Source organism: Rutidosis leptorrhynchoides, chromosome 4 (genome assembly GCF_046630445.1).
Source record: "Rutidosis leptorrhynchoides isolate AG116_Rl617_1_P2 chromosome 4, CSIRO_AGI_Rlap_v1, whole genome shotgun sequence".
Taxonomy (NCBI): domain Eukaryota; kingdom Viridiplantae; phylum Streptophyta; class Magnoliopsida; order Asterales; family Asteraceae; genus Rutidosis; species Rutidosis leptorrhynchoides.
Window position 1 is genome coordinate 185,046,689 of NC_092336.1, and position 21,559 is coordinate 185,068,247.

Sequence of the window (21,559 nt, forward strand, 5' to 3'; positions counted from 1 at the left end):
AGTCGGGTTGTTACAGTCTCCGCCCATCATGGCGTACCAATTGTTTATCATTCCATCCGCCACACCAGGTTGTTCAATTTATGTCGTCATAGATGGCGGAGCGCCTAAGATGAGGGTTGGATTAACTCCTGACGCGCCCCGTCTTTTATCTTGCCGGGCTGTTTTCCAAACTCAGGCGTTGTCCGCGTCGAGTCATGGTGAGGTGCCTTTGACGCTCCCGTCTGCTTATCATTCCCTCCTGCCGTGAGCATGGGCAGGACGAATCCTCCTTTCGCCAAGAAGCGGATGGCTTCCTCTCCATTGATTGTTTTCAGACTGGAACTAACAATTTCAGGGCTGGTCGGGGCCTGAAACGTAGGGTCCAGTGTTGGTGTTATCTTCAAAGTCGAGCCTAGTTCGGTGGATGTTTTCAGTTGGGGTCATATAATCACTTTCAAAATTAGGTCTCAAAGGATCACATTGCTCCCCAGCGCTTGAAAACGGTAACTCGGAACCTCCTGACATTTCATGAAGACTGATGTACTCGGGGTCCCACGGATGGTGCCAAATGATCAAACCAAATTTGTTTTGTTCGAGTGCATGTGGATAAAAAGGATAAATCTAACCTTCGGAAGGTGCTCCTCCGGTTAAATGGAATATGAGGGGTCTGGTGTTGTTTGTCTTTTGCTGAGCCTCCAAGGTAGAGATGAAAAGAAGATTAGCGTGTGTCCGGATTGATTAGTCTTCAAATGAGGGTTAGGGCGACTATTTATAGATAGATAATTGGAGGTTATGCATAATAACCGCTATGATAGTGCCCACTCTCCATAACTGCCATTAGAAACTTCTAATCATGCCTACAACCTACACCACGTCCTCCACATTCCTGATATGTAGGATTTTAGTCCAGCTCAGCAACACCAAGTCATGCGTTTCACGTGGCGCAACACGTGACATAGCGTGGCGTGACGTACGCCATTAATATGTATGTATGTATGTATGTATGTATGTATGTATGTATGTATGTATATGTATATATATATATATATACATATATATATATATATATACATATATATATATATGTATAGAGAGAGAGAGAGAGAGAGAGTTATCATCAAGAGAGAAAACACTTTTTTGGGGGAAATGGAGAAGGTAATTTTTTTTGTTTTTCTTTTTTTTGAATTTTTTTTAACATTAAGATCACATGAAAATATGAACATTTAAAAAAGACACTTTATGACGAATGCCATTGACTTGTACACAATAAATGAATAGATATATCCCATAGTAAGAAATTAAAAGTTCCATGGCACTTTTTCCGGATGGCCATCGGTTCTAGGGTGTTAACGAGCCGAGTTTTTAACGAGCAACTCGAGTTCGAATTCGTTTAAGACGAGTTCGGGCTTGATAATATTCGAGCTCAAAAAAAAATTGTCCGATTAGTTTCACGAGTCGAGTAATAAAAACTAACATTCGACTCGACTCGTTCGATAAAATCTAATCGAGCGAGTTTCGAACTAGCTATTCGATCGAGCGAGTTTTTCGAACTAGCTATTCAAGCGAGTTTGTCGAAAGAGCTTTTAATAACTCATGCAATTGAGCTTATAATAAATCACTTTTTAACCATCGTAACACTGATTATGCTCATTCATAACATTTAAGTATTTAATAAGATGTGGTTAGTATAATAAAACGTGATGAATGAGAGATTCTTCACTAATTAGCGGGAGTCATAGTATTAAGGTAGGGATGATAATATGATATCTATATTTGGAATTGTGTTATTAATTAATAATATAAATAAGTAACTCGTATTTGCTTTTATTTTATTTTTACGGCAAAAAAACGAATAAACTTTTATATAACTTAAGTAGGTTCATAAAAAAAAATGAAACCTCCCTAAAACTTACAAACTAAACAACCCGAGCAAAACTAAATAAAACCTAAACTAAGCTCGTAAAACCAACTACAAAGACAAAGGCATACGAAGAGCACAAAAGACGACAAAACAAAACGAAAAAGATGAAGTCCAAACTACCTGACAATCATTTAAAATCTAAAGACAAAGAGGAACCGCAATCACCCGAACCAAAAACGCTTAAGTGTCTTTGATAAAATCGTCGAAGACTTTCAACTTTTCATCGTGAGTCATTTTCTTTTATGTATGTGACTAAATAATCAGTTTTAAGGTATGCACCAAAGACAAAACACACCAAGATAAAAAATTAATAATAATAAAAAAGTAAAAGTAATATAGTAAATCAACAAATATTTCTGTTAGAATCTTCACACCACCACCATGATCACTGTGTAGCTACTACTAGCCTACAGATCAAAACACAATGCTACTACTAGCCTACAGAGCAAAACACAAAGCTACCAGCATAAAATCACACTCTTTTAATACTACCAGAGTGTCTTTACCATTTATGGTAATAATGTTAAAATATGTTAGTATTTCAGAATTTTCTTCCAATCACTACCACCACCAAGTAATTAGATAAAGACAGCGTGTAAATAGAATTTACATATTAACACATACGAACCTTGATTTATATTGTTTCATAATGTCATCAAGAGCAATTAACGAACTAAATGATTTATATTGTTTCATATATTGTTTTCTTTTCAATTCTCTGCGATTAGTTACCAAGCAACTCAGGTCCCGCGATTAGTTGCCAAGCAACCTGGATAATAGTTTCCTTCTAACGTGTGTGGGTGCAAATGATGAGGGTTGTTGAAATAAATGATCCGCTGATGCAAATTCGTCATTCAAAAAAAAAAAAAAAAAGCAATTAACGAAGCAAGTCTAATACAAGGCTTGTAATAAAACTAAAACGTAATTTAGTAATATCGACCAATATTATACCACCTTTTTTGAATGACGAATTTGCATCAGCGGATCATTTATTTCAACAACCCTCATCATTTTTTGAATATGCGTAATTTAGTAATAAAACTAAAACGTAATTTAGTAATATCGACCAGTATTATACCACCTTTTTTGAATATGCGTAGTAAGAAGTGTAGAGTTTCATCAATAAATTTGAATTCGACACATTTGGCACGATGACATTGATATAATCGAAATAAAGCATAATAGGGTCAACCCTCAAAAGTGAGTTGATAGGTTCGAATCCACGAAACTGAAAAAGTTAATTCTCTCGTGACCATCGAGGTTCACTCGCTATCACTCCGGGCTACCGTTGAGCAGTAATCGCCCTGCAATCGACTAGAAAAGCACGCGGAAAACGAAGATATACTAAAAGAAATGATTGAGACATCGATAAGGATTATTCGGATGCACACATCCTACCCACTTACAAAATAATTAGGGGTGTTCAATAATTAGTTTCAAACCGAGTAATTCGAAAATCAAACCGAATGAAAAATTAAAAAATCATACGGTATCAAAATTCGGTTTTTAGTTCGATTTTAAAATTTATCAGTTTTCAGTTTTAATTTTTAAATTTGGTTTAACTGAAAATCAAATTAATTTAATAATATATTAAACTATCAATATAAATTGACGGGAAACTGATTTTAAAATCAAAAGACGAATTAAAAATTGATATTTTATTACGCCGTTAGTTGAATGTTATCTTTCTTCATTTACGTTTTTGTTCTTTCGGAAAAAAAAAAAAAAAAAAAAAATCAAAAAATGTCTTTGTTCATTTATGTTTAAATCCCGTCATGAACGTATATTAAGAACGGACATATTCATACTAGTCATTCGTAATCATAATGTATTCAAGGAAACACACACACCTATATTACATACTCCCCTATCTAAATTGTGAGGTACGTGATCCTCGTAAATGACTTTTTGATTCTTTTGGAGGCCGGGGCAAAAATCCGAAAAAAGTAAATATCAATTTTTTAGGGGACAAAACCGCTTTATTTATCTTAAGTAATTTGTCTCATTTCTCCAAAATTACTATATATATGTACGTTTTCGAATTTTAGTGGGCGAGTACCCTTCCTCGTCAATTATCATTTGCTCGATAAAACGTTCTATGATATTTTTCCCGAATGACCATTAATTGGTCCTCTAGAGTCGATTGTCTGGTACCATAGGGTGGTGTCCAGGTTGGAAGGTGTACGATCCACAAGGTGGAAGGTGTATGATTCAGCCCTGTTTTTTTTTTTTTTTTTTTTTTTTTTTTTTTATAAATTTAGCCCGGTTTAGAGATTAGGGTTTAGTATTTTGGGTTTACTCCCAAAACTATAAACCCTAAATCCGAAAATTTAAACCGTTCGTGTTAAAATGTTAATCTAAACCCTAACTTCTAAACCACAAACCCTAATTGGTATGGGGTGGGATCCAACTTAGGGTACTGACAACCTAGGTTCGATTCTCACTCCAAGCAGAGAATTTTCAACCTTTGATGGTATTGCCAACATCAATGTGATTCGGGAAGGTCTCTAGGGTGTTTTCCCAACCTTCAATGGTACTGCCAACATCAATGGCGAATCTATGTATATACTCGTGGGGTCATAAGACACCACTAATTTGCAAACTTTTAGCAGAAAATATATTTTAAATTGTATAAGATGCCACTAAATTTAAATGAAGGACCCCATAAAATTTCCAATTTTATAGTTAATCTTTTAAAGTGTATATGACACTACAAAATGTAACTACTCGGACCCGATATATTTATCGAATTCGTAGTTATTTTAAGTCAAACTACCATTAAAATAACATTCAAATATATTTGGTACCCGAAAAAGAAAAATCGGGACACCGTTAAGTTATAATCCTGCAATCGCCACTGACCAACATCGTCGCGGATTGGGTTTCCTCCTAACGCTCGTGTGAGTGACAAATGAGATTTTTCGATGTTTATATTGTCGTTCGAAAAGAAATATTAATTATAAATGACATGTAAAATCATGACATAAATAAAGTATGAAAATGAGATCAAAAATCGAACTAATAAAATCACATTACAACTATACATATACTCCGTACAATAATAGGAATATTTCAACAAATTTTATGACAACAACTTTGTACGTTCATTTCCATACCGTGCACACTAACGTGCGCATTATGTGTACTACGGTCAGGCTATAAAAGCTGCATATACTCTCTCACTCTATAAAGTTAGCAGGCACACACTCACCTGAGAAACTTCTAAACTCAGAAAACCAGAAAAATGACAATGAGTTTAACGGCGTTAAAAAAGGTTTCATCACCTATTCAGAGGTTTGCATGGAAGATGCTCCCTCAAATGAGTAAGCAAAATCCTTTTTTTTCTTCTTCTTCTTCTGTTCTAGCATTTGGAGTGTCTTTTCTATTAGAGATAATTAAGGTTTTCAACTCAAATTTTGTGCATAAAACTTTGAATCTGTTGGGGTTGATAACTGAGAAAAGTAAAGCAAATTTGGGTGCCAAATATATATCCGGAAGTTCCAATATTCGGAGCTTTTTATCATCTTGATAGTATATATGTATCAATTTTGCAAGTTTAGAAGCATTCTTGTATGCAATTAGTACTACTACTCCGTATAATTTACTAAGTGGATGACATTAACAATACTAGCTACCTCCCTCTTATAAGACTATAATTACAAAATGGATTTTTATATATTTTATTTATTATTATATTTTATAAAATCGTATAATCATTAGAGCATATAGGTTGGGATGATGTTATCATAAATCTTTTGTTTATATGTGCTATTGTTTGACATCAATAAAATGAGAATCTAGTCTAAAAAACTTGTTATGAATAATTGTTTCTAGAACTTTAGATCCATAACTTTACAAGCACTATGATTTTACGTAATGATCCATTAATCAATTTTTTTTACTTGAAAATTGTTATACTTGATGATTTCTTGTAAAATCAAAAACATCTTGGGTATGTATGTATATATCTATCTATGTATGCATGTATAAATCATTTTATTTTATTTATATTTATTTATTTGCTAATTGTTTAGAAGTGATAAAAGTACCAACACCAAAGCCCAACCAAACTTTTTTCTTTGGGCCACATTATATCTTGAGGCCCACTAGATTTGATGCTTTTGGGCTCACTTTTCGTAAAGCATAATAAAACATAATTGGACTCAAACTAAGCTTTGTTGCTTCATAATAATTGGGCGAGTATAAACAGAGTCGAATGTTTTAAGAGAGTATTATTATTCATATACTCCGTACTTGATTGAAGAATGTAGTCTGCTATATATGTTTTTAAAGTTTGATATAGTTATAGTTTGTTTATGTTTTATGGTTGTAGGTAGGGATGGCAATGGATCGGATATGGATCGGGTGAGGCCGTATCCATATCCATATCCATTTATTTTTTTTAGTTTTCATCCATCCATATCCATATCCGTCGGGTGAAGCGGGTTAATGGATAATTATCCATATCCGTTTAAATTTATCTTATTTTTAACAATTATAAGCGGTGGTTCATTATATGCTTTCAAAAGTAATATTTTTTAATAGTTTATGCGACCGAAAGTCACATTTTTACTAATCTATATAACAAATATTCAATAAATAGCTTATTAAATGTGTAAATATATCGACATGTAAGTTGCTTACTTTTAATTACATGGAATCACATTTAAACCACCAAAGTACGATAAATACATTTAAATTAAACAAAACAAAATATAAGAATAAAGTTATATTTTTAGAGAAAATATAACGAAAGATGAATATGAATATAATTAATGAAATATCACTACATAAATGATACTAATTTGAGTGATAAATTTATATATTTAATTATTTCGGGTGAAAGCGGGTTCATCCGGATGAATTTTTTTCGTCCATATCCATATCCATATCCATTTAGATCGTCCATATCCACGAATAATCGGGTGGATCGGATGGATATCCACTGGATCGGGTATCCATTGCCATCCCTAGTTGTAGGTCGTGGATATGCGACTAAAGGGCCTAAAATAGACTACGAGCAGGGCCAAAGCATACTCCTCGTTGGGGAGGCGGACTTTAGTTTTAGCATGTGCGTGGCTAAAAGTCTCGGGCAAGGTCAAAATATCACGGCAACCTCATTGAACACCAAAGGTATGGTAATCTTATTATCATTCATGTTTTGTTTTTCCAAACTTTTTGTAGAACTGGTGTATTACTAACAAGACTTAAGAACATAAACATTGATACATACATACATACATTTAAATGATTATTCCAGAAAGTAAGTAAACCAATTATCTTAAAACATATAAATGAAACTTGTTTGTTGTTGTTGTTATAAATACAGAACACAAAATATGAGCAGAGCTAAGCAAAATAAAGAATATATGCGCACACTGAGAAGTTCTCTCAAGTTATTAGTTACTTATTGAATTATTTGGTTGGTTTTGGTTTCACTTTGGACTGTTAATATACAGATGAGTGGGAGAAAATGTTCTCCAAGGCAAAACCAAACATACAAGTGTTAAAGAGGCTTACGGCGACTGTGATTCCTCGCGTGGATGCGACTAAGATGGCACAACACCCAGGTTTTAAGGCACCCAACGTCAATGCCACTAAACCCACACTGCTCAAGTTTCAGAGGATCGTTTTTAATTTTCCTCATGCGGGGTTCGTTAAGGGTTCAAACGAGGCGGATGAAGACATGATTAGGTATTATTTAATAAAAAAAACCTTAACTTTGTGTTAATTTATTAATTCGATTTGTGTTAATCTGTTAATTTGTTTATGCAGCCGCCACCAAGAACTTGTGTCAGGGTTTCTTAAGAATGCATACGAGATGCTAACGGAAGATGGCGAGGTCCATGTGAGGCATCACTCTGCTGAACCATTTAAGCGTTGGAAAGTCGTCGATTTGGCAAAAAAAGTCGGGCTACATTTCCGAGAGCAGAAGCCTTTTAATCTCGCAGCTTACCCGCATTACACACCAAAAAAAGGAGCCGGGAATGATCCGGACGGGCCTCTGACACTTCACAAACCCAGCCTTTTTAGGTTTGACCAACTTGACCAAGCGTGAGGTATAATGATTTATCATTATTTATGGCTATTTTGTTAGTTAACAACAGATACAGCCTTTTTTGATGGTTCTGTGGAAAAGACTTGATGGTTATTTGGAAATTTGTCTGATTTTGTTTGTTGAAGGAAAATGGGTAGTTTGATGTTGAAATCTTATCTTATGGTAGTATACTTTGATTTTGTAGCAGAGAAATTTGAGTTCTGTTTCATTTTATGGAATTGATTGATGGGGTAGTTTGATACATCTTTGAATGATACATATTTTTATATGTTGTTTCTCTTTACATTGTTTCTAAAGATGTTTTTGGTCAAAAGGCACTTGTATTTATGGTCACTTGAGTTGATGAAAGAATAGGACTTCAATGTGGAGGGGGTGCTTTGGTTGTACTGGAAATATTTTAAGAAGAATAATAAGAAACTTCACTTGATAGATGTTTGTGCTTCTGTAGTACTAAAAACTAAATAGAAAATGGAATTTAACTTTCGAAAAACCGAAATGACCACGAATGGAAAATCGAATCCAAAAAGTGGTCACTCACGTTGGCGATCAAAAAGTTGTCACTAACGTTAACCATTTGTGACCAAAAATGTGATTGACCATTTGTGCCTAAAAACTTGTCACATTCTTAGGTCTCTCTTCCATCTAAAATATTGAACATTCAACTAAAATTCCAAAAAACCAACAAATATCAAGTCTCCACTTTCTTAGGTCTCTCTTCCATCTAAATAATCCAACATTCGAAAAAACCATCACCTCAACTTCACCACTCATCTTGAATTGATCTTCGTCCCCAATGTTACCTCTAGTGGCACCATCCAAAGCATTCAACCTCTTAACTTATGTACGAAAGAGCCATTTGACTAGCGGTATTGTGGTGACTCTTCTAACCATGAGATCGAGGGTTTTAAGTCATGATATGGAAATATTCTTGAATTATTGTATATTTGCGTTAATGAGTGTGTGTGAGTTTGTCATTAAGAAGAAAAGAAAAAAAAAAAAAAAAAAAAAAAAAAAAAAACCTTTGCTCTCACTCATCACAAGTGAGCTTCTTTAAACTTATATCCAACATGATAAACCATTTCTTAATGATTATCATCACAGCGTTGTATATGTACTTGTATATATCCGTTAATTACTCAATTTTAAACGGACAAAACCATTCTATTTATCTCAAGGTATTCATTTATTATAGTTTTTGTTTATTCATATTTATATCCGTATCCATTTAAATTCAGTTAATCCATACATATTCACTGGATTAAACGGGTTATGGATATCCATTGAATATTCAATTAAGCTTATAATATTTCCGAATATGCGATGAAACAAAAACCTAATATTACCAAAAAAAAATATGTTTTTCGAAAAGCAACAATTTTATAAATAATAACCACAACGATTACAAGGGGGACGAGGCCAACTAAACGCCCAAAATGTTGGGTTTTAATTGGTTTTCATTTATGAGCAAGTGTTAGTCCAAGCCCAAAACCCAACAAAATAAGCCCAAGATGTTGTTTGACCTGGTCAACATTGGAGGGCATCATTAATATCTCAAAGTGTGTAGTTGTTGGTCATTAAGAGAGTAGATAGATCAGAGAGATCAAAAAGAAAAAGAGAGATTCTCAATTTCCGTCTAAAAATATAGCAGTTCAGAAAATCGACGATCCCCAGAGATGTAACCGTTGGATCTTCATCAAATTTGGGCTGTGTCTTTCTGACATCAGTTCCAAGGTTTTCAACCGTTGAATTTGTCTAAAGAGGCCTGTAGCTCGTGTTCTCGCTGCTGGAACAGAGGACAGTTTATTGGGTGAATCATTCATCTTTTGTCTTTAATTTCTTCATATACTTGTTGATTATTGTTGTTCAAGAGTATGATGATGTTGTATACCTCTAGTTGATCTAGAGAAGGATTATTGTATTACTCTCTTTGTTGATGATAGTGGAATTTAAGTGGCTTACGAGTCACGTGGTTTTTACTCTCGATTTTGAGGGGTTTTCCATGTAAAAAGTCTCGTGTGTATTGTGTGTGCTTGATTATTGCTTAGCTACTGATTTGCTACTGATTTGGTATTGTTTAGCTACTGATTTGGGTTGAATTTGGTATAGCTTGTTTGTTAGCATCCTCACGGGTTCATACGAGTCGGGAAAGTATTGGTCAAACGGGTTTGTTTCCGCTTTGTAGATTGTCCGTTGTGATTATTTTCCCATCAAATTGGTATCAGAGCTAGGTTATTTGATTTGACTTGTGTGAAATATGGAAGCTAATACAAGTAAAATGATTAGTTTAAATGGTTCAAATTATCATGTTTGGAAAGGCAAGATGGAGGATCTTCTTTATGTGAAAGATTATTATTTGCCTGTTTTTACTGAGGATAAACCTGAGGAAAAATCTGATATTCTCAATGAAAAATTTTGCATAGACAAGTATGTGGGTATATTCGGCAATGGGTTGATGATAATGTTGTGAATCATATTACTGGGGAGACTGATGCTAAAGCCTTATGGAAAAAGCTTGAGCAGTTATATGAGTGAAAGACTGGGAATAACAAGTTGTTCTTAATTAAGCAGATGATGGCTTTGAAGTATCATGATGGGACTCCTATTACAGATCACCTAAATGCATATCAGGGTATTATAAATCAGCTTGCAGGTATGGGTATCAAGTTTGAGGATGAGATTCAGGGTCTCTGGTTACTTGGTACATTACCGGACTCTTGGGAGACTTTTAGGACATCTTTGTCCAACTCTGCACCGAATGGTACTATCACCATGGAATTGGCTAAGGGTAGTATTTTGAATGAAGAGATGAGAAGAAAGTCACAAGGTTCCTCTTCACAGTCAGATATCTTGGTCACAGAAACGCGGGGGAGAAGTCATAGTAGAGGTCGGGGTAAAAGAGGCAATCATCGTAGCAGCTCACGCAAAGGCAAATTTGCTAATGTTGAGTGTTATAATTTTCATGAAAAGGGGCACACAAAGTGGTATTGTCCAAAGTTGAAGAATGAGAAGAAAAAGGCATATGACAAGAATAAACAAAAGAAAAGTGATGGTGGTGATGATGATAAGGTTGAAGTTAACGCTATCACAGATGAGTTCTTTGTTTGTATTGATTATGATATGATCAATCTTACTCATGATGACACGAGTTGGATTGTTGATAGTGGTGCTACATGTCATGTTGCAATTTGTAGATATCACTTCTCATCTTACACTCCAGGTGACTATGGATTTGCTAGGATGGGTAATGCCGGGTTATCAAAGATCGTTGGTATTGGAGATGTTTGTTTGAAATTTGACACGGGAATGGAGTTAGTTTTGCATAATGTAAAACATGTTCCGGATATGAGACTTAATGTTATTTCAACAGGCATTCTTGATGATTATGGTTATTATAACGGTTTTGGTAATGGTATTTGGAAACTAACTCTTGGTTCTATGATAGTGGGAAGAGGCAAGAAAGACTCAAGATTATACATCACGCGTCCGAAGATCATCCAGAACATTGTTAACGCAGTGGACAATGTTGATTCTATTGAGTTGTGGCATAAAAGACTTGGCCACATGAGTGAAAAGGGGATGTCTATCTTGTTCAAGAAGAATGTGTTGTCGGGTGTTAGTGGTATTGATTTGAGTAAGTGTTCTCACTGTTTGGCAGGGAAACAGACCAGAGTTGTGTTTAAGAGTCATTCTTCTTTTCGAATGGAGAACGTACTTGATCTAGTTCATTCAGATGTTTGTGGACCTATGAAGACTAGAACACTTGGTGGATGTTCCTACTTTGTTACATTCATTGATGATCATTCCAGGAAGGTGTGGGTTTACACCTTAAAGTTAAAAGATCAAGTATTTGAGAAGTTTAAGAAATTTCATGCACTAGTTGAAAGGCAAACGGGGAAGAAACTCAAGTGTATTCGGACTGATAATGGCGGTGAATACATTGGCAGATTTGATGCTTACTGTAAGGAGAATGGTATTCGGCATCAAAAGACTCCACCAAAGACACCTCAGTTGAATGGCTTAGCAGAGAGGATGAACAGAACTTTGGTTGAGAGAGTTAGATGTTTGCTTTCACATGCAGGGTTGTCTGATTCCTTTTGGGGTGAGGCTTTAAATACGGCAGTTCATATTATTAATCTAACCCCTTGTGTTCCTTTGCGTTTTGATGTTCCTAACAGGGTTTGGAGCGGCAAAGATGTTTCTTACCATCATTTACGAGTTTTTGGATGTAAAGCTTTTGTTCATGTTCCCAAAGATGAGAGGTCAAAGCTTGATATGAAGATTAAGCCATGTGTATTCCTCGGCTATGGTGAAGATGATTTTGGGTACAGGTTATATGATCCAGTTCAGAAGAAACTTGTACGAAGCCGAGATGTTGTTTTTACAGAAGATCAAATGTTAAAAGATGTTGATAAGACAGATTCAGTTCCTCAACCTAGTACTGATCTTGTTGATTTGGATCCAGTTACTCCACAACATGTTGGAGATGATGTTCAGAATGATGAACATGGTACTGATGTTGGTGATGCTCCGGAGCAGGTAGAGATTCCAGTACCAGATATGCCCCCATTTGTCCCACTTAGGCGGTCTACCCGAGATCGTCATCCTTCTGTTAGATATTCTGCTGATGAGTATGTATTAGTTACTGATGGGGGAGAGCCAGAATGTTATTCAGAAGCAATGAAAGATGAGCATAAGAAAGAGTGGGGTGAAGCTATGCAAGATGAGATGAATTCTTTGTATGAGAACAATACTTATGACCTAGTGAAGTTACCTAAAGGCAAAAGATCTTTTAGAAATAAATGGGTATTCAAAGTGAAGACATATGAGCTTACTTCACAACCAAGGTACAAAGCTAGGTTAGTCGTTAAAGGATTCAGCCCGAAAAAGGGTATTGATTTTGATGAGATTTTCTCTCCGGTCGTGAAGATGGGATCTATTTGAGTGGTTCTTGGGTTAGCTGCTAGTCTTGATCTTGAGGTTGAACAGATGGATGTCAAGACTGCTTTTCTTCACGGTGATTTGGATAAGGAAATCTACATGATGCAACCTGAAGGTTTTCGGGTTAAGGGTAAAGAAAATTATGTTTGTAGACTTCAGAAAAGTCTATATGGGTTGAAGCAAGCACCGAGACAGTGGTATAAGAAGTTTGAGTCGGTTATAGGAAAGCAAGGCTACCGAAAGACAACTTCAGATCATTGTGTTTTCTTTCAGAGGTTTGGTGATGATGATTTCATCATATTGTTGTTATACGTTGATGATATGTTAATTGTTGGTAAAAATATTAAAAGAATTGTGCAGTTGAAGCGAGAATTGAGCAAGTCTTTTGCTATAAAAGACTTGGGACCAGCAAAACAGATTCTTGGCATTCAGATTTCCAGATAGAGAGGTGCTAAGACGTTACATATATCACAAGAGCAATACATTGAAAAGGTGCTTAGTAGGTTCAACATGAAGAATGCTAAAGTGGTTAGTTCTCCTCTTACTACCAACTTTAAGCTAACAGATAGAGATTACCCTACTTCAAAGGAGGATGTTGAGGAGATGGACAAAGTTCCATATGCTTTAGCGGTTGGTAGCTTGATGTATGCTATGGTGTGTACTAGGCCTGATATAGCTCATGCGGTAGGTGTTGTTAGTCGGTTTATGTCAAATCCGGGTAAGAAGCATTGGGAAGCTGTTAAATGGATTCTGAGATACTTAAGAGGTACTTCTAAGTTGGGTATCACGTTTGGAAAAGGAGAGCCGATGCTCGTTGGTTATACAGACTCAGATATGGCAGGAAACAAAGATAACATGAGGTCCACTTCTGGATATTTGATGACCTTCGCAGGGGGAGCGGTTTCATGGCAATCAAGGTTTCAAAAGTGTGTTGCATTGTCTACAACTGAGGCTGAGTATATGGCAGCAACAGAAGCGTGCAAAGAACTTTTGTGGATGAAAAGATTTCTACAAGACCTTGGGTTTAAGCAATCACGATATGTGATTCTTTGTGATAATGAGAGTGCGATTCACTTGGCTAGAAATTCTATGTTTCATAAGAGGACAAAACATATTGATGTGCGGTATCATTGGATTAGAGAACGTCTTGAAGATGGTTTGTTTGAACTTGATAAAGTTCACACCGATGATAATGGTTCCGACATGTTCACAAAGGCTTTAGCAAGTGAGAAGCTCCAGGTATGTTGCTCGATCACCGGGATGGCGATTCCTTCCTTATAATTGAAAAGGGGGAGATTTGTTGGGTTTTAATTGGTTTTCATTTATGAGCAAGTGTTAGTCCAAGCCCAAAGCCCAACAAAATAAGCCCAAGATGTTGTTTGACCTGGTCAACATTGGAGGGCATCATTAATATCTCAAAGTGTGTAGTTGTTGGTCATTAAGAGAGTAGATAGATCAGAAAGATCAAAAAGAAAAAGAGATATTCTCAATTTCCGTCTAAAAATACAGCAGTTCAGAAAATCGACGATCCCCAGAGATCTAACCGTTGGATCTTCATCAAATTTGGGCTGTGTCTTTCTGACATCAGTGCCAATGTTTTCAATCGTTGAATTCATCTAAAGAGGCTTGTAACTCGTGTTCTCGCTGCTGGAACAGAGGGCAGTTTATTGGGTGAATCATTCATCTTTTGTCTTTAATTTCTTCATATACTTGTTGATTATTGTTGTTCAAGAGTATGATGATGTTGTATACCTCTAGTTGATCTAGAGAAGGATTATTGTATTGCTCTCTTTGTTGATGATAGTGGAATTTAAGTGGCTTACGAGTCCCGTGGTTTTTACTCTCGATTTTGTGGGGTTTTTCACGTAAAAAGTCTCGTGTGTATTGTGTGTGCTTGATTATTGCTTAGCTACTGATTTGCTACTGATTTGGTATTGTTTAGCTACTGATTTGGATTGAATTTGGTATAGCTTGTTTGTTAGCATCCTCACGGGTTCATACGGGTCGGGAAAGTATTGGTCAAACGGGTTTGTTTCCGCTTTGTAGATTGTCCGTTGTGATTATTTTCCCACCACAAAATACACAAGTCCTACTACACGAATATACTAAACACATGACACGATAACAAGATCAAAGATTGCATCTTAAAAAGACATTACACAAAATACACCTTCGGATCCAAAATCCACACGTCCAATCGATTTGAAGGCCTTTTACTCTCTTAGAAATCCAATCAAAGAGATCGCTTGAATTTCATTGAGAGCAACCGGCGCGTTCCAACATTTAAATCGAAAAAGTTTGTTATTTCTATTCTTTCAAATCAAATATGAGCTAACCCAAATAACCACTTGTAGAATTTTGAATCTCGCGCTTGAGTTGGGATGATTCGGTAACTCCCGGAGTAACTCATTGATTGTGAAAGAATTGAAATTTCCAATGTTCTACCATCTATAAATACGCGACCAAATATCTTGAGCACACGAACAAAAAATGAGAGCATGATCCACCGTTTCAATGTCGTTATCACAAAGAGGACACCGAACGCTATGTAAATCAATACGTCTTTTATCCAACTTGATCCTAACCAGTAATCTCTTTTGCAACGCCCACCAAACGAAAATTTGAATCTTTTTAGGTACCAAAGAATTGAGTAGTGTTTCATCAAACCCACTAGCACCATTTGCGAATGATTTTTCTTCAATTAATTCGGTTAACTTTTTGACGGTGAACCTCCCGTTTGTTGACAAATTCCACTTCCACGAATTGACCTTAATTTGATCCAAGCTAGTTGACTGTAATAACAAGATAAGACCCTGCGATTCAGTTAGTGTCCGACACGATGGAAGCCGAACCCAACCCCATGAAAAACCCGAAGAAGCAGCACCAGATTCATCAGCAACAGCAGCTCCAAAACCTTCAGCAGCAGCAGTACCAGACAGTATTGTAGTGGCAGCACCAGGCAGTGTTGTAGCAGCATCAGTACCATACATCAAATTAGCAGAAACATCAGCATCAGGGTCTGATGTAGCAGCAGCGGCCGAATCCCCCAAACGTTCTTGAACAAAAATTTCAGCCTTTGATTCTAATCGAAACACCCTCGGAAATAGAACTTTGAAGCAATTGTCATCGGCCCAATGATCATTCTAAAAAGAAGTGGAACTACCATCCCCAATGACTTTCACAAAAGAAGACTTGAAAAGAACTTGAAGATCTTCAATTAAATTTCCTGCACGAATGATGTTATTCCAAACACCTAACGCCGGACCATGTATTGACTCATAATTCGACGTTAGGCAACCATGAATTCCATAAATGCTACGGATTACTTTGACCCATAATGAGTTGGATTCGGTTTTAAACCTCCACCACCATTTTCCCATAAGAGCAAGATTTTTAATTTTTAGACTCCCAAAATTTTGTTCTCCGTCTTTTAGCAAGATGGGACAATGATCCGATAATTTTCTTTCCAAAGCCACAACGGACAAAATTCTGCCACATGACGTTAAAATCTTCGGAGATTAAGAACTGGTCTAACTTACTATACTTTAAACCATCATCGTGACACGAGTGAATTTATGTCCCCATGAGTAAATCAATTATTTCGTTTGAGGAGATGAAATCATTAAATCTTTTAGCTCTACTATGAAATCCATCCACAAAAATACGTAATTTTTGTCGAAATTAGAACACAATTCATTAAATTTACTATTAAACGTAAATCAAGACAAATTAAATGTGTAGTTTTTATGTTTATTTCGTTATATATACATGTTTTATTATATTATAATATATATCATAGTTAATTCATTATAAGGTTGTAAGCAAAAAGTATGTGTAACGAACGGTAAATTTATTTATAATAGTAAATGTGAATGCATATGTCTATATTTAATTATTTGTATATATGTATTTCAGGTCATAATGTATATATTGATAGATGAAACTTTTCATTCATATTCATATCAATTTAAGTTCATTCATATCCATTTAAGCTCATCCACATCCATTAATTAAGATTCCTCAATTGTCATCCCTAGTCACGATTTTCAGAAATTGCTACCTCTATAACAATTATGTAGAATGTTTTGCAGCAGTATTGGTAATCAAATATATATAATCTAATCACGTATTTGTACATAAAAATAAAATTTCATCTTTATTAAAAAGCGAGAACAAATAGTTTTTCCAACTTTTAATTGTAAAATCCCAAAAAACATTAGTCAACAAACAACCATAAACTATAAAATAAACACCGCTATTATGATCTCTTCTTAGGAGCAGCCCTTAGATAATAGATATTCTTCTAACAAAAATAACTCCACCTTAAAAGCTCCACTTATAAGGCAAAAGTGTAATGGAGTGTGTTCTTGTTGGTAAAAACATTTTTGCTGCTCCCATTTCGGTTAGTGGATAGGGACTTAGTTGATGATTCGGTCTGTGATTGTGTGCAAAAGTGCAATAGAGGGTGTCATGTTGGTAATGATATTCAAGTGTCTTGCGTTTCGACTTAAGTGCAATCTTCTTGGAGGCCATTTTACAAGGATGTTTTGGTTGTGATCGTTCCTTTTTCTATGTCGGTATTTGATCCGGTTACCATTTTAGAGGAAGAGAGCGAGGTTATAGGTTCAGATAATTGGGTAATGTCGGATTTTACTTCGTTATCGGATCTTAAAAGTTTGATCAAGCTGGGCTAGATAGTGCAAAGGTACCCGCTTCGTTGTAGGCATCTCAATTCGCGGCGTTTGATGAAATTATGAAGAATATGGATGTCGATAAAGTTGAGGCTATCACGATCAACTCTCACGACCCGCCCAAGGATCCGGTTAAGGTTAAAAAAACATAAAAAGGGGAAAGCTTGTTCAAGGGGCCGAGAAGGAAAAAATCGGTAAATTTATAAAGGATACTTGATTTCGATGACAATGGGTTATTTTCAAGAGTTGCTTTTGTGGTTTAGAATTTAAATGGTTTCTAATCTTCCGTTCGATTAGTAGTTTAGTTGTTGTGAGCTAACATTTCGTTATGTACATTGATTTGTTTAGCTCAAACGCTTCTAAGCGTTTGGGGTTACATCTTTTTATGCCCTCCTATTTTGTTATAAAAGATTATATCGTTTTTTCGCCAAAATAGATAATTAAATAAGGCAGCACAAGTGAGACTTTTAACAAAAGTATTATTTACTGAAAGCCTAAAAGTACTCTTTCTTTGATTTCAGGAAACATGCCTTAGAGATGCGAATAAAACACTAGATTTAAACATATCATTCCTAGAATTTAACAATCATGTAAACTTGTACATACATTATTATTGTTATTGTTATTGCTGGTAATGCACCATACTAGAGCTAAAAAATAGACCATATCGAGTAAACATGGTTGTTAAGTACTCTGTATTAAAAGTACACTTGAAAAGCTTATGACATAACTTGTGTTCCAGATATTTCTCCCCACATTTTAAATATGGCTTTTCAACTAGACATAACTCTAGTTTAAACAAGTGATAACTTTACGATCTGATCATGATATAGAAATGATGATGATATATGTTTTACAAAAAACATTAGTAAGTGAAAACCTCGTTCGTCTTCTTTCTTGACCTCAGATTAACATCACTAAGAATACATCTTGAAACATCTTTATTCAGTACATACCACGCCATACAAAAACCGTCACACGAGGGATCCTCGCAATCACAATAACATCTACCATTACGACCAATCAAAACCGGTTTAGGCCTTTCATCCTTCAATTCACCCCTTCTTTTTGCCAACAATTCTTCCTTCTTTTTCTCCTTTTTCAATCGATCCAACCTAACCGTAAACGTAACGTTATCATCATTCGGCTCGAAGACATCAAGATAAACATCATTGGCCCCTTCGACTAGCTCCTTATAATGAACATTTGACTTCGAAATAACTCCATTAGAGGGCCTCTGCCCATTAACAAACAGAACTACACCACCAGCTTGTGTTGTTATATATTTGTATAATATAATATTGCATTTCAACTGTGATAAACCAATGCCTTATGTATAAAAAGATATAGAAATGATGATAAGTTTACGATCTGGTTTCAAACCAGTGACAAACAACAAAAAGATCTTTTCATTAATAATCTCTCGTTTCAATCAAGTGATAACTTTATTTACAGTCTGATGGTGATTTAGAAATGATGATGATAAATGTAAATAACACCCATCCAATTGTTAGAATATAGAACCAAATTATACAACTTTGGTTAAAAGTTTGACTTGGGATCAGATTATTGACTCATAATTTCCCTTTTTAGATAGTGCCAAGTTTAACGGGTCAAGAATGCTCAAGGCTGCAATTTTCCTTTTGAGTAATGAGGGTTCCAAAAGTTCTCTTGGAGCCTTTCCCATTTAGGAAGTAGCTGTTACTTGTTTGTGTGCATATAACACTTATTTGTTGTAATCAATGAACACAATTCAGATTCATATAATCAATAAAACAATTATATTGCAATCGATCATACCCATTCATACAATCACATTATCAATTAAAACATGGTATCAGAGCTGAAGGCATCGATTCATTAATCAAGATACTTCTATGGCTCAATCATATACCAAGAACCAAGCTACCATGTCCATTGACGGTAGCTCAGGAATGAACCAAGCTGCCATGTCAATTATGGACGGTAGCAGGTTCAATAACCCGGAAAATGAAAGAACATACCTGGATGTTCTGTGTCAAACACCAACCATTGTCAAAACTGAAAACACCCCTGCAAATCGTCATCAACCACAACCATTGAACTGTGTCTATTGCAGAAGATTAAATCACACTGTAATCAATTGTTTCAAGCTTATTGGTTATCCCAAGGGATGGAACAAACAAGGAAACGATGGAAAGGTGATGAGAGTAACAGAGGCTGCCGACGGCAACCATGAGGTCACCCGGAATAGCAGCTCTGAATCATCTCAGAAAATAACAAGAGGTACTCTTAATTCATTGCCTCAATCTTACAAATCAACCAAATGGGTGAGGATTAAACCCTCAAACCCTAAATTCGTTAAACCCATTTATATATCGACCAAAACAACATGGGAAAATCCATGTGTTCAATCGACCAAAAAGGGATACCCAAATTGGTTCCCCAAATGGAATCCTTTCAGTCACCCGAATAAGTTCGATTGCTTACAAACGATCAAAGAAGAGGGATTAAACCCATGTCTTCGATCAGAAAACCCAAAAACAAGGGTTAAAATTGATGAACAGAAAACCCAATCGACCAATTTTAGAACCCCTGATAAAGAAAAGAGAATTAAATCTCTCTTGTAAATCAGGTTTATCATGTATCGATAAAGAAAAAAAGGTTAAAGAGGATGAACAATTTGGGGGGTTGAACCCATGCGTGTATGGGGAAGATGAATCTGGGGATATTCACAAACCAGGGAAAACAATTTGGGGATATACACCAAGGGAAAACAGAACGGGTAATAACCAGAAAGTGGAGTTGGGCCAAGTTAATAAGGTTGGGCCAACACAAAGGGATAGTGGGCCACAAAATAAAAATGGGTTGATAAAAGGTATATTTATTATTGGGCCAGAACAAGAGAATGCTATTAATAAATGTCAGGCCCAAAAGTCAAAGTATTTTGTTAAAAAGGTACAAAAGTCTAGTTTTTTCGAAAATGAAAATTTAACTAATACCTCACGTTTTGTCGGAAACGCCAATATCGTTTCAAATAACGTTAAGAATAACGAATGGATTTTTGATTATGGTGCTACCCACGCCATGAGTTTTGAAAAATCCGATTTTTATGCTCAATCTAAACCTCGGGTTAGTAAAATTCAAACGGCCAATGACGGTGTTGTACAAGTTGAAGGAGGTGAAAAAATTGAAATTACTCCGACTACGAAATTATCTAATTGCTTATATATTCCAACCCTGTCCCACAAGTTGTTGTTTGTTATCCACGTTACAAAGGAACTAAATTGTTCTGTCTTATTACACCCTACCTTTTGTATTCTTCAAGACATTAGGACTTGGGTGATTATTGGGCGTGGTACCGAACGGGGTGGGTTGTACTATGTGGACGAAGTAACCCAACAAGGTACCGTGATGCTTGCTCACGGAACAACTACGAGGGAACTTGGTTATGGCATAGGAGGTTAGGTCACCCATCTGCCGGATACTTACACTCTTTATTTCCAAGTCCTTTTCCATCCAATGTTACGTTAAATTGTGAAACTTGTATTTTGGCTAAAAGTCACCGAAATACGTTTAAACCTAGTAACACTAGGAAAGAAATTCCTTTTGCTTTAATCCATTCTGATGTGTGGGCAACGGGTGTTGGGGGAAATTGTTTTTGATATTTTGTCTTATTTATTGACGATCATACCCGAATGACTTGGATTTATTTTCTAACCCACAAATCAGAAGTGTTTGAGAAATTTCTCACTTTTATAAAATGGTTGAAACCCAATTTAATAAAAACATACAAATGTTAAGATCCGATAATGGGGGTGAGTTTGTAAACTCATCAATGAAATCTTTTTGCGAAAACAATGAGATTATTCATCAAACCCCGTGTGCACATACCCCCGAGCAAAATGGCGTAGCCGAACGTAAGAATCGACTACTTTTAGAAATGACAAGAGCTTTATTAATTGAATTCAAGGCTCCGAAAAGTTTTTGGCC

At 35.7% G+C, this 21,559-nt stretch overlaps 2 protein-coding genes across 2 annotated transcripts; one reads left to right on the forward strand and one right to left on the reverse strand.

Moving 5' to 3' along the window:
* The first annotated feature begins 28 nt into the window (after positions 1-28).
* LOC139841279 (uncharacterized protein At4g26485-like) lies at positions 29-7,958 on the forward strand. The gene is made up of 4 exons (XM_071831504.1): positions 29-202; positions 6,925-7,033; positions 7,360-7,594; positions 7,676-7,958. Exons 1-4 carry the CDS (start codon positions 29-31, stop codon positions 7,956-7,958), a joined length of 801 nt encoding a protein of 266 aa, XP_071687605.1.
* A 10,248-nt stretch (positions 7,959-18,206) lies between these two features.
* LOC139843267 (uncharacterized) lies at positions 18,207-20,250 on the reverse strand. Its single transcript, XM_071833335.1, has 2 exons — positions 19,591-20,250; positions 18,207-18,899 (listed from the first exon to the last, which is right to left on the reverse strand). Exons 1-2 carry the CDS (start codon positions 19,651-19,653, stop codon positions 18,453-18,455), a joined length of 510 nt encoding a protein of 169 aa, XP_071689436.1. The 5' UTR covers positions 19,654-20,250; the 3' UTR covers positions 18,207-18,452.
* Between the last annotated feature and the right edge of the window lie 1,309 nt (positions 20,251-21,559).